This window comes from Anopheles gambiae, chromosome 3 (assembly GCF_943734735.2).
Source record: "Anopheles gambiae chromosome 3, idAnoGambNW_F1_1, whole genome shotgun sequence".
Taxonomy (NCBI): Eukaryota; Metazoa; Arthropoda; class Insecta; order Diptera; family Culicidae; genus Anopheles; species Anopheles gambiae.
The window spans coordinates 7,116,612-7,128,711 of NC_064602.1; the positions used below are offsets into that span (position 1 = coordinate 7,116,612).

Here is a 12,100-nt window from a genome sequence, read left to right on the forward strand (position 1 = left end):
AGTTCAGGAAGTAATGCCTAAACCTTTTTTGATACTTACACTGATTTTAAAACCATTCAGATCCTGAAACTGATCGTACACCTATACCAGTCTCGGAACTGGTTCCAACCCATTCCGCTGCTAGAACAGGATCCAAACTTATACCAATTTTGGAACCTATCCCAAACTCATATCGGTCCTGGAAATGATCCAACATCCATACCAAGCCAGGAACTAATCCCGTACTCTTATAGGACCCAAGAGAAATCCCAAAATAATGTCGGCCTTAGAGATGACTTCAAACCCATCTCCTGAAAGTAATCTCAACCCCAGATTGGTCCTGACGGTAATCCTCATTCCATACCGTTCCTGGAACCAAGCTAGATTCCATAACGGCTCTGTAACTGATTCCGTATCCATATCTTTGCCTGCAACTGATCCCAAACCTATACCGTTCCAGGAACTAATCCCCAAGAAATACCAGTCCAAGAATTGGTGGTCCTAAAGTGAATCCAGAACCCATCTTGGTCCTCAAATTACTCTCTTTTTTCTATTCCAATACAAAAAATTTTTTGAGTCTGTCTCGCATAGGGACTTAAAGCAGAAATTATCGCAAATCTGTCCCAGTATAGGGGCCAACACATTCCCGGCAACATTTTTTTATATTTGGTGAAAACTTCAGTGAAGAAATTTATAGTCAGAAAGTAACAAAACTAATGCATCTTACTAGACATTGAATGTTCAATTGTGTATGGTTTTCTTGATCACCATTCAGAATAAGCTCAATTTTACAAACTGTACCGTACTCACACGTCGATAACTCATCCCTTCTATGCTCTTCCGCCTATAATAATGATGAGCAATACTGCACCTCCACCATCTAATCTATTTCTATATCACGCAAACCATACGATAATCGAACCTCCCATTACCCTCCCATTTCGATCATAAACTCTGCACGCAATATTTTCAAGGCCAGCCAGCCAGCCAGTCAGACTTAACATATGCATGACTCCTACGGAATGTTTTTTTTTTCACTTAGCTCACGCAACTCAGTTCAACTAATTCCAGCAGCAGTTCATTGCTATTTTTAATCTGTTTACTCCGAACGCACCGAGCACATGGCAGAGAGACAGAGAGTACTAGAGTGCGTTTGTCCTATATTCGAACACGATGGAGCACGGCTGTGGCCGTTACTTCGAGTGATAATAGTCCGAAGGGTCGAATGTCCAGATAGGTGAAATTCGGCTTTTGGCAGTTGAACCTTATCGGTATGCCGTTGGCAGTACTGTTGACGTCATTAATCTCTTGTACCGCTCAGATGCTTCTTGGAGGCTGAGTATAATGAAGATCGACTGAGAACGAAGATCGACCGAGGAGGATGTACCGATCCGGGGCAAGTACAATCACTTCAAGGCAGTAGTCGCGTGCAGTCACAAGGTTCGGGGCCAGCTCTCGGTACAAGTGCCGGGAAGGTTGGAAAGGGTGCCTCCCTCTGGCGTTACAATCTCGATCGCGCCTGCGATAGCCATCGACCGTAGACAACACATTCGCGCGGGTGAATGCCGAGCAGCGAAACCCCACGGCCACGAGCGCGCCATCGGTACCACCAACACTAGCACAGCGCCGCGCGCACGTTGACGTAGAAATAGAATGGCTCGAAGTACGCTGTTGGCACCGCTTGCCTGTCTAATATTCCTTAACTGTTTAAAGCCATTGATAAGCTGGCCGGCGAACGACAAAGACGCTCCCGCAATGTCGCACCCCGAGTTCGATCAGTATCTTGGCGAGTAAGTGTACCGGCTGGCTACGTTGCTGGCTCGTTGCTGGTTGTTCTCTCTCACACACCGTTCTCTTTGCAGCTATCTGCAGGCGGGCGATACGCTGGCCCTCCTGCTCGACTACGATGGAACGCTGGCCGAGCTGACGTCCCATCCGAACCTGACGCAGATGAGCGATGCGATGCGGGACAGTCTGCGCAACATCGCCAACAGTGGCAAGGCGTTTGTGGCCGTCATTTCGGGTCGTGACGTGGACGGGGTAAAGGAGAAGATCGGCCTGGAGAACGTGATCTACTCGGGGAACCATGGGCTGGAGGTGCTGTATCCGAACGGCACCCGCCACAACCAGGGCATTCCGCGCGATGTGGCCGACAACTTTGACAAGATGATCGATCAGCTCAATCGGGAGGTAAGAAAGAGCTGGTTCGTTTTGGTTCGGTGTTTTGAAAGGTGCTCTCATTCTCCGCGTTTGCCACAGGTTGTCCACCATGGATCGTGGGTCGAGAACAAGCGCGTTTCGATAACGTTCCACTTCCGGGAGGCAGAACAGCAGTATGTGCCGGAGATGGCGGCCCGTGCCAAGGAGATCATTGAATCGTACGGCTATCGAGCGAATGCGGCCCACGCCTCCGTGGAAGGCAAGCCTCCGATCCAGTGGAACAAGGGACTGGCGGCGGAGTACATCCTCGGCACCAGCTTCGATGCGAACTGGCGTCAGCGCAAGGTGCTGTTCGCCGGGGACGATACCACTGACGAGGACGTGATGCGGATGATCAAGGGCACGGGAAGGTCGTTCCGGGTGACGAAAGATAAGGACCTGGTGACGAGCGCGGACTATAAAATACCTTCGGTGGATGCGGTTTATCACCTGCTAAAGTGGATCGAATCGAGAGTCGTTTAGGGCCAGGCTTTCTTTCCTCCCTCCCCCCGGCGGCCTGTGGGTGTGAAGTTTTCGGCCTCAATAAACCAGGGCTGGGTGGGGGAAAGGGGACAGTGACAATCGTGCGGTGTGTTTGTAAACAAACTGCTTCTTATCAAAAGATGCTGCCCTTATCGTTCTTCCTTCTTCGCAAGCAAAAACAACGCAGCGATTGCCGTTCCACAGCTAACAACGATGTGACGAATGATCAGCAGTTTAGCATTTCTAATGAGGATTGTTTTGAGCTGATTGGGATCAAACTTACTAAAGTGTTTTTGAGGCACCAGGTGTAGAAGCAAACATGTTTTAAGAATTTGGTTGTGAAAACAGGCACAGAACACAATTTTCACCTTAAGTTACACGAAACTAACGAAAACTTGCATCAAAAAGAGCAGTTGATGAGAAATAAAGTAAAAAAAAAAACTGATAAATAAACAATAAAATAATTTGAAAATAATCCTTTTTTGACCATTCTTCCACTGTGCAGCTCGAATCGAGCTCCCACTGTCAGTGGCTCTGTTCGAGCAGTCGTCATCGCCGAACTGTCACAATAAACAGCTGTCAAATGCGGAACGAAAAGAAAACACAACACACTCGGGCACGGTTTGCGGTAGTTTTTAGCTATTTTCATGTAAATTCTTCATTTAAGTACAGCTCTCGCACACAAAAAAGCCATGTCGTCGCCGGAAACAACGTTAGAGGTGAGTGACACTCCCAGAAGAAGACACTTACTTTACCCCCATTTGTGACTCATTTTCCCTGTGTGTATTTTACTGCCACGTTCGTTGCTTCTCCAGCTGTACGACGATGGAGCGGAATCGCCTTCCGAGCTGATGAGCGGAGAAATGACCGTTACGAGTGCGCCGCGCAACACGACCGATCCCAGCTCGCCTGACTTCAACACACTGGACGAACCGATCCGGGACACAATCGTACGGGTGTACTGGCCGCCGAATGAATTGCAACCATTCAACTCACACCGGATTGTTTATTGTTCTTCCCCCACAGATGCGTGACGTAAAGGCGGTCGGTGTCAAATTCTACCACGTCCTCATACCGCGGGAAAAAAACACCCTGCTGAGGGACTGGGACCTGTGGGGGCCGTTGGTGCTGTGCACGTTTATGGCCACCATCCTTCACGGCTCGTCCGATGAGATGCACGACGGCGGGCCCGAGTTCGCGCAGGTTTTTGTGATCGTCTGGATTGGTGCCATGATTGTGACGCTCAACTCCAAGCTGCTCGGTGGGAAAATGTATGTAAAAAGTACGCCTTACGTGTTGTAGTGTGAGTTTTGGGAGTAAAACTTCTCGTTTTCTATTTTAGCTCCTTTTTCCAATCAATCTGCGTACTTGGCTACTGCCTGACGCCATGCGCTCTAGCACTAATAGTGTGTCGAATCATTCTGTTCAGCACGCAGACGGCCTTTCTATTCTTCCTCCGGTTCGTCGTGTCATCGGTGGGGTTCGGTTGGGCAACTTATGGTAAGCTTTAACAACTTCCACTTTTAACACCACACACTAACACATCTCCTCGCCTTCTTCGTGTAGCTTCGATAATATTCCTCGGCGACAGTCAACCACCGAACCGGAAAGCTCTTGCCATGTATCCAATATTCCTGTTTTACTTTATCATATCGTGGCTGGTCGTTTCGCACAGCAATGTGTAATGGGTTAGGCTGCAATTAAGTTTGTCCACTGTGATCAATTTGTCACGGCTGTTACAACCGAGTCGGACCTGACTGGAACGTCGGGACGGGTGCACGGACACCCCAATTCATAAGAGTGTACACATGACGACCACATCACGGCCACAGTGTACGGCACAGGACACAGGCGGGTTGTTGCTGCATCTGCGGGGGTAAAACAGCACGATCCCACTTAGACTAATCGCTACTGTACTAAACGCCTAGGTATATCAGCTTTTGTATTATACAACTTTCCAACAGATTAGTGTAATAAAGTGATGAATTCCCGCACCCGCGGGATTCATATACAATCTAATCTATGCTCGGCGACAGTCTTCAGTTTCGTTTCAAGCGAAACGCACACTTCCACGATGATAATTCATCCATTCCGTAAAGGCTGGGTTATGGAGCATACACAAAGGTATTTCTCCCGAGGCGCGTGCTACTTTATCTTAATAGGAAAAGAAAGCAATAAATCTTGCTATAGTGTTGACGGGTACTCAATAACTACATTATTCGGAACATCTTAGATCAAGATTAGGATATACCAAACCGATTGAAAGTCATTTCTCGATTGGTTGTTTATTGAAGAATGGGATTGAGGGAGCCCTTTTTCTACTTCAATAAGCTGAACAAAGGCTGCGACTAGTTACTCAGACATTAACAATGATGGGAAGAAGTCTTATCGTTACAGGAACAATCAGATCGATTCAGAGCAGTTTATGGCCCCTTGTTATCTCTAGTTTAATCCCGTTTTTCCAACAACAATCACAAAGTTTTTCGATTTTGGATGTACATAACTGTTTTACAGGTACAATCGAGGCCAAAACACTAGTTTTGCTTAGTAACCAACTAAGAATTTATTGCACTTTCTCTAAACCTAATTCTAAAAACATTCCTGTTTGATTCCGAATATCATTAATGTTCCCGAAAGAAAGGTTCCTTGCTTTCATCCAACATTCACACAAGCTTTCTATTCGTAAAACTTAAACGCTACCCCCTTTTAACGTCTGTGTGTGTGTGAAACAATACCAACATGCTTCGAAACGCGCTAAAACATAACAGAAACATACAGCATGTTTTCAAACAAAAAACAAACCAAACCAAAAGAAAGGCTTAACAAAAGCAATTCTAAGGCATACTTTTGCTTCAAGAACGAACTAAGAGTAACCTAATAAAATTACGCAAAACGCAAGGTTTTGGCAAGGAAAAGGGCAAGGAATTGGGGAATGGAATAAAGCTAACCATTTATATATTAAAAGGGTGTTTCGGCACCAATGCCACCCCACCTCAATCACGCTCATCGGAACTGCTGGCGGCACTGTTGGCCGCACTCGTGTTCGGCACCAGATCGAAGGCCATCTGCATCTTGACGCAGTCCTTCTTCTTGCCGCGGTACGTGAGACTGTTGGCCCGCGGCTTGCGGCGCATAAAGTGTCGCTCGACCCACTTCAGCATCGTCAGCACGGAGTCAGTCGATGGCAGGCGCCGCTCGGCGGACGTCTTGATGATCTGCGAGTTTGTGACGCGGAACGTCGCCGCCATACCTTTGAGGGCCTGTGAAAGAGAAAGAGGAGAGAAGTTATGACTTGCTGGAGGTATGATCACCACCAAAAACTCCTACCATCATGGCGTCCTCATCGGTCATATCGTCACCGGCGTAGATGATCTTGATGCGCTCACTCCAATCCACACCGAACGCCGTGCGCAGGATGTAGATGGATGCGCGGCCCTTGTTCCACTGTACCGGGGGTTTGGCCTCGATCGCACAGTGTGCTTCCGCCGCGCGGAACCCGAACTGGATGATCAGCTGGCGTGCCTTTTCCACCATGGCCGGGCGCAGCTCGGGCGGTGTTTCGCGATAGTGATACGTCAGCAGTGGTCCCTTGTTCTCGACCCAGGCGCCATCACCACAAACCTGTCAACAAAACGTGGTACTCATTAGTAGCTCCACGGCAAGAGGACTTCTTCGGAAGAACTTACCGAGTCTTGGAGCGACTTCAACAGTCCACTGACTTTGTCCTCGTACTCGATCGGCATCGGATGCACGAACTTGCTACCGTCGGGATGGAGAATCTCCAGTCCGTGGTTGCCCGCATAAGTGATACCCTCGATCCCTACCATCTGCTTCACGTTCTCCACATTGCGCCCGGAGATGATGGCTATGTACACGTCCGAGTGGTTGGACAACCGTTGCAGCACGTTTTTCGTCTCCGGCGGTAGGGTGGCCAAATCGGGATGGGGTGCTATCGGGGCCAGTGTACCATCATAATCGAGCAGAAGAGCAAGCTTATGGTTGTAGCCGATGTAACTGTATGGAAATATTGAGAACCGATTGATTAGAGTTTGTTCCCAACGATTGAAACAACCTCCAGGTAACCCTACTTACTTGAGCAGATAGTCATCGAAATCATCCACAGTGACCGGTTGCATCGTGGTCGTACCGATGTCGTCCTCCTCGAGCGAACCCATCGCCTTCAGGAACTGCCGCATCCAGCTGTTCACATCGTGCTGCATCTCGCGTCGTCGCATACGTGACATCCGGAGCGTTCGCTCGTCTTCCGGCATTGTGAGCGCACGGTGTATCACCTCAGCTGCTGCATCCAGCTCGTACGGATTGCAGAGGAGGGCCTCGTGCATGGTTTCACCAGCTCCAGCGAACGGCGACACGATCAGCACACCCGGCGGCTCATTGATCTGGCAGGCGACGAACTCCTTCGCCACCAGATTCATACCATCGCGGAGTGGCGTCACCAGACACACGGAAGCTTCCCGATAGAAGGCGGCCAACTCTTCCTGTCCAACACACCCATAGATGTAACGGATCGGAGACCAGTTCGCAGTTGTGAAGCGTCCATTTATCCGACCCACAAGCTGATCCATCTCTTCCTTCAATTCCTGGTACTCCTTGACGTCCGTTCGCGAGGGAACGGAAATCTGCAGCAGGCTCACATTTTCACGATGCTCCGGGTGCTTCTCCAGCAGCACCTCAAAAGCCTTCAGCCGATTGACCAACCCCTTGGTGTAGTCCAACCGATCCACCCCCAGAATGATCTTCTGGTTCGTGTTGATCACCTTCCGCGCAGAGTGCGCCAACTCCACGAACCGATCGAACGGAATGCCGATCGGCAGCGGCCGCACACGAACCGATCGTCCACCGTGCTCCACCAGTAAGTTCTTCCTGTCCACACGACATCCAAGATTACGCTGACAGCAATCAACAAAGTTCAGGCAATAGTCGCGAATATGAAACCCGATCATATCACACGCCAGCATACCCTGCAGGATTTCATCCGACCACGGATACAGGCGGAAGATATCCCACGGCGGGAAGGGGATGTGCAGGAAGAACGCCATCTGGTACGGTAGATTCCGCTCGTCGGCCGCCTCCCGGATCCAGTTCGCGGCCAGCATCAGATGATAGTCGTGGATCCAAATCAGTGGCACGCCCGGGTGCGTGTTCTTGCGGACAGCGATCGCCAACGCTTCGATCGTGCGAGCCGCAAACTCTTTGTTCACCTCATAGTACGACTTCCAGTGGTCGGCACAGAACGTGGCCCGCCCCGGCATCGAGTGAAACAGTGGCCAGAACGTACCGTTGCAGCAGCCATTGTAGTAACTATCGAACAGCTTCGGCTCCACGTTCACCGAGACGACCTGCTCCGACAGCAACCCGGCAGTTGGTGTGTTGTCCGTTGGGTCCGACTCCGGAATTGGTTCGTTCTCGTCCGTCAGCGTAATTCCGGACCAGCCAACCCACAGCCCTTTGCCCTTGATCACGACCGGTGCAACTGCTGTGACTAATCCGCCGGCACTGTTTTGGGAAAAGTACACAGAGAAAGAAACGTGATTGTAAAGATAGACCTTGAAGAGCGCGGGTGAGGGTGTTGTAAACACAACAGTGCGCAGGGAAGCATGATAATCGTAATGTAATGCACGCGCGTGCCTATCGCTATCACACGCCGGAAGGATGGACAACGTCGTCTGTAACGTCACTCCCCGCCCTTTCAAGATCGGCTAATCCTCGGTAGTGGAGTCCAATAATTATGTGTGTGTTTGAGTGAGTAAACATGGGAACCCTTGACCGATACGGCCCCAGGCTCCAGTCTCTCAAAGTCATTGGGAATTGTTATTCCTGATGTACCAAGTGAAGGGTGATTGGGGAAGGTATAGGTTACCTCACCGTGCAAAGGTACACTCTTCCAAGCGAGGAGCTCCCTCCCATCCAGCGAGGCCTTTCCGGGGTTGGATTACAATCGCCTCCCAGCCCTTGAAGTCGCACTACTCATCCGGACTGATAAGAAGAGTGCGCGCGCGCGCAAGCTCGCATAGGAAGAGCCGCGATGTTTATTGAGACGTTTACCAGCGGATTCTCGATTCCATCCCGACACACTGATCACGTGAACCATCCATGTCGCTCAATGAATGAGTGCCCGCCGATCAGATACAGATTCCCATGTGTCCAACTTGTCAGATCCGCCATATCTGTAATACCCTATATGGCCGTTGCTATGGCAATCAACCATAACGCGATCTTCATTGATTCGCAATCGGGTCGTAACCCATCATCGTCCCTAGAGGGGCGCAAGACATCGCCACCAACAATCAAGACCCATTTCCTCGGTACTATCCCTCACCGGGGGGTAGTACTACACCTTTGTTAGGCCAGCCATCCACGCGGAACTAAACGTGAGCGCCCGCGCCGCCCTACTCTCGTGATAAGCGCTATCAGGCTCGAGACAATCGATGAACGAGTACATCGGCTGAAGGTAATACAGAATGGCCAATCGGATGACAGCTGTTCAATCAATCGGTACAGTTGTAATTTGAAGTGAGGCTAATTTAATCGCGCTTGTATCTCGGTGTCTTATTTCTGTCAATAAAATGATAAGTGGCTGTATTGACGCTTTATCTTATCCGGGAGGTGGGATTAAAAATAAATTACCCACAAATTGAAGACTACGCGTGTTGTCGGGTTCTGCTGGGAGTTCAATTGGCTTGAGAAGAAACTGGGACATAGATATTTCCGGAAAAAGGGATTACCTCTGGAAGTATATTGAGAAGCTCCAATCATCAAGAGCTTGATCGTCAAGGTGATTATATAGAGTGCTTTATTACACCTTATGCTACAAATGAAATTTCCAGAAAATTCTACAAGATCCTGGTGTTTAACATCTCTATGATTGACCCGGTTTCAGCCGAGTAAGACGTGCTACCATAACGAGGTTGGCCATAGAGCTTCAGGATACTCATTCCTCGGAGCAGTTTGATTTATGATGATCATGAAAGTCATCACAAACGCTGTACAGAATCCAGTTCCTTTCTTTACTTTATTTCACATGTGTTTCTTCGCTCTTCTACCGATCCACTCCCATCATGACGTCACGCATGGCAATAGGTCAGCCAACATTGACACACTTTTGATTACCATTGCTCGCACCAGCAGCCGCAGTAGCACGGAAATGTAGCAAAAGGGAACCAGAAAAATCAGAGTGCACAAAACAAAAACACACCGTTATAAAAAACAAACAGACCGTAAACAACTTCTCCCGAGGAGGGGTCATTTGCGCAAGCAAACGCCAAACTTGAATCCGGCTGTACCACTTGGCAGGATCGTCTTAGTAGCACCAAACACAGACTCGACAACACTTTGTACGTGGCTTATCTCAACGAAACGTTTTGTCCACAAAAGAATCAACCGAAAAGTCGCACAAATATCAGCTACTACACAGCGATGACGCGTCTATGTCGTAATGGGTCACTGTAAAGGGTCAGTGAAAGAATGGGAGGACTGGTAACCTACCTAGCATGACGACTCAGCTTGCCCGTCTTGGGGTCTCGCTTGAGCACGAACGGCAACCGGTTGGAGACCACAATGAGGCTGCTCTTGGTTTGTGCCTCCTGCGGTCCAGTGATGGTAATTTCGCAGTTTGCAGACATCCTGCTGGTTGGTGTAACGGCTGTCGACTACCAGCACAACAACATACAGGCACACGCCGCTGCTTTGCTTTGGCCACTATTTCCACACAAACGCTTTTTGGGCTTTCTCTCTCTTTCTCTAGCTCATATCACTTGGCACTACTGTGCCCCTCTGTTTGGCAAAACGACGGACACACTGGCTGGTTGAGCTGATCGCTTCCTGATCCTTTGGCAGTTCTAAGTACACAAGCACAATACAGCAACACACTACAGCACACAGAGACAACGGCACGGTCGGCAATGGGACGGACACTGTGGTACTTACTCACCGTGCAGTTGAGATTCAACTGATCCCGGACCAGTGGCTGCCGCCAGCTGATAAAGGACACTCTAACCCGCACTTGCCGCACTCATCGACTAACGGCGGAGGCGCTGATAGGAGATTGTGGCGACAGGGTGGGATGCGAATCGTGCTCAGGGTTCCAGAATGCGCGGGCACAATAATAATAACATCTTCGCAAGCGGCACCAATACATAGATGGATGGGGCCCTGGACGAGATCATCCGTAACCGATCTGCAGCGAGGGAGCTGGTGATGGTTGTGATCTCTTGCCCGTTCAAATGCCGTTCAAGTGTGGCTCGCTGTATCGCTGTGTGTGTGTTTTGTTTAATCACAACAAATCCCAAGGCCCTTGTTTTATTTGGTACTACTACTATTGCCCAAATTACCTACACGCCAGGGGGACAGGCGCGAACAAATCGACCACTCATCGTCTCCTCTACTTGGGTGCACCCTCCCAATAGAGAACGTATCGCTTGAGCGCCTCTCCCCCCAACGGCCCTTCCGGGTGGCTCCCCCGTCGAATCCAAAGGCATATGCTCTTATCAGTGTGGATTTGATAGGAAGCACTCATCCGGGGATTGGCTGTTTATTGTTTATTTCAAGGGCCGCGGTCGCATGAAGTGTGAGCCCGCGCGGTATCGCTGTGTTGGCGTGTACCTGACGGTGCCGTACTCTGCGCGCCTTCTGACCCTGCAGATGTACCATTCTGGGGGTTCTGGCACTCGGCCCTAAAATGGCTTTCAACTTCCATTTAATTGATCGATCGTTAATCGTAATTAATGATCTTTCATCACAATGTAGGGCGCCATAGAGCCCATATTACAGCCTCCGATAAGACCCAGGAACCCATCCAGTCCCTCCCCAGAGGCACGATTTTGCACGCGCTGCTCGCACTTTGTCCCGGTCAATTGCCGCATTCTCGGCCAGCTAGAACCGGGCAGAGCGCGTGTGTGTGTGTGTGTGTGGCAGTTTGTGACGTGTACCGGTCGAATCTGGTGCAAAGCGGGGCGTGGTCCACGGAACTTCCATCTGCGACGTGGCAAAGAACTTTACACAGCGCGCCCGCCGCTGTGGACGCCTTTCACCACGTCGCGGTGAGGTTATCGATCGGCGCAGAACTAGGACGGCCGCTACGCAGTAGGCAGCAGAGGAGGGCCAATCCGGTGTCCGGTGCTGACCGCAATTATCTCGCAAGCCCAACTGACCGACAGAAGGACCGTTGTGTTTCCTTTTTTCTGGAATATTTCGTCATAAGACAGCAAAACGCTTCTCCGGTATGGCCTTCACCCTGTGGGGAGAGGCACATTGAACTACTTTTTTTTTTTGGAGGACGATGAGCCTACTTCTAAGTCATGTTCAGCGTTGATTAGAACACAGATCTGGCAGACCGTAATCGGAGCATTATTTTGTCTTCGCTTGTTAAGTGCATTCTTGCTCTGGACGCGCTAATAAGCGCCAGCGCGTGCTTTCCGCA

At 49.9% G+C, this 12,100-nt stretch overlaps 3 protein-coding genes across 4 annotated transcripts; 2 read left to right on the top strand and 1 right to left on the bottom strand.

Annotated features, from left to right (window-relative positions):
• Positions 1 to 559: 559 nt before the first annotated feature.
• Positions 560 to 3,133, top strand: LOC1277754 (uncharacterized). Of its 2 annotated transcripts, XM_317247.5 has the most exons (3): positions 560 to 1,769; positions 1,842 to 2,169; positions 2,239 to 3,133. In XM_317247.5, the coding sequence occupies exons 1-3, from the start codon at positions 1,633 to 1,635 to the stop codon at positions 2,659 to 2,661; spliced, it is 888 nt and encodes a 295-aa protein (XP_317247.5). In that variant the 5' UTR covers positions 560 to 1,632; the 3' UTR covers positions 2,662 to 3,133. The 2 variants fall into 2 exon arrangements, with proteins under 2 accessions (XP_317247.5, XP_061511928.1); XM_061655944.1 differs by having other exon boundaries at positions 1,842 to 3,133.
• Positions 3,134 to 3,210: 77 nt separating this feature from the next.
• Positions 3,211 to 4,680, top strand: LOC1277753 (protein YIPF6). Its single transcript, XM_317244.5, has 5 exons — positions 3,211 to 3,380; positions 3,477 to 3,611; positions 3,688 to 3,932; positions 4,004 to 4,161; positions 4,228 to 4,680. Exons 1-5 carry the CDS (start codon positions 3,354 to 3,356, stop codon positions 4,344 to 4,346), a joined length of 684 nt encoding a protein of 227 aa, XP_317244.4. The 5' UTR covers positions 3,211 to 3,353; the 3' UTR covers positions 4,347 to 4,680.
• A 519-nt stretch (positions 4,681 to 5,199) lies between these two features.
• On the bottom strand, positions 5,200 to 12,024 carry LOC1277752 (uncharacterized). Its single transcript, XM_317243.5, has 5 exons — positions 10,168 to 12,024; positions 6,754 to 8,178; positions 6,348 to 6,675; positions 5,989 to 6,282; positions 5,200 to 5,921 (listed from the first exon to the last, which is right to left on the bottom strand). The coding sequence occupies exons 1-5, from the start codon at positions 10,302 to 10,304 to the stop codon at positions 5,655 to 5,657; spliced, it is 2,451 nt and encodes an 816-aa protein (XP_317243.4). The 5' UTR covers positions 10,305 to 12,024; the 3' UTR covers positions 5,200 to 5,654.
• Positions 12,025 to 12,100: the final 76 nt, after the last annotated feature.

What these genes read in the sequence shown, in the direction of transcription:
- LOC1277754 (XM_061655944.1), top strand. Translation starts at nt 1,633, where the DNA reads ATGGCTCGAAGTACGCTGTTGGCACCGCTTGCCTGTCTAATATTCCTT. An exon ending in TTCGATCAGTATCTTGGCGA is followed by an intron (nt 1,770 to 1,841) that starts GTAAGTGTACCG and finishes TTCTCTTTGCAG; the next exon opens with CTATCTGCAGGCGGGCGATA.
- LOC1277753 (XM_317244.5), top strand. Translation starts at nt 3,354, where the DNA reads ATGTCGTCGCCGGAAACAACGTTAGAG. An exon ending in AACCGATCCGGGACACAATC is followed by an intron (nt 3,612 to 3,687) that starts GTACGGGTGTAC and finishes CTTCCCCCACAG; the next exon opens with ATGCGTGACGTAAAGGCGGT. An exon ending in AAGCTGCTCGGTGGGAAAAT is followed by an intron (nt 3,933 to 4,003) that starts GTATGTAAAAAG and finishes TTTCTATTTTAG; the next exon opens with CTCCTTTTTCCAATCAATCT.
- LOC1277752 (XM_317243.5), bottom strand. Translation starts at nt 10,304, where the DNA reads ATGTCTGCAAACTGCGAAATTACCATCACTGGACCGCAGGAGGCACAA. An exon ending in TTCGATGACTATCTGCTCAA is followed by an intron (nt 6,676 to 6,753) that starts GTAAGTAGGGTT and finishes ATTTCCATACAG; the next exon opens with TTACATCGGCTACAACCATA. An exon ending in TGAAGTCGCTCCAAGACTCG is followed by an intron (nt 6,283 to 6,347) that starts GTAAGTTCTTCC and finishes TTTTGTTGACAG; the next exon opens with GTTTGTGGTGATGGCGCCTG.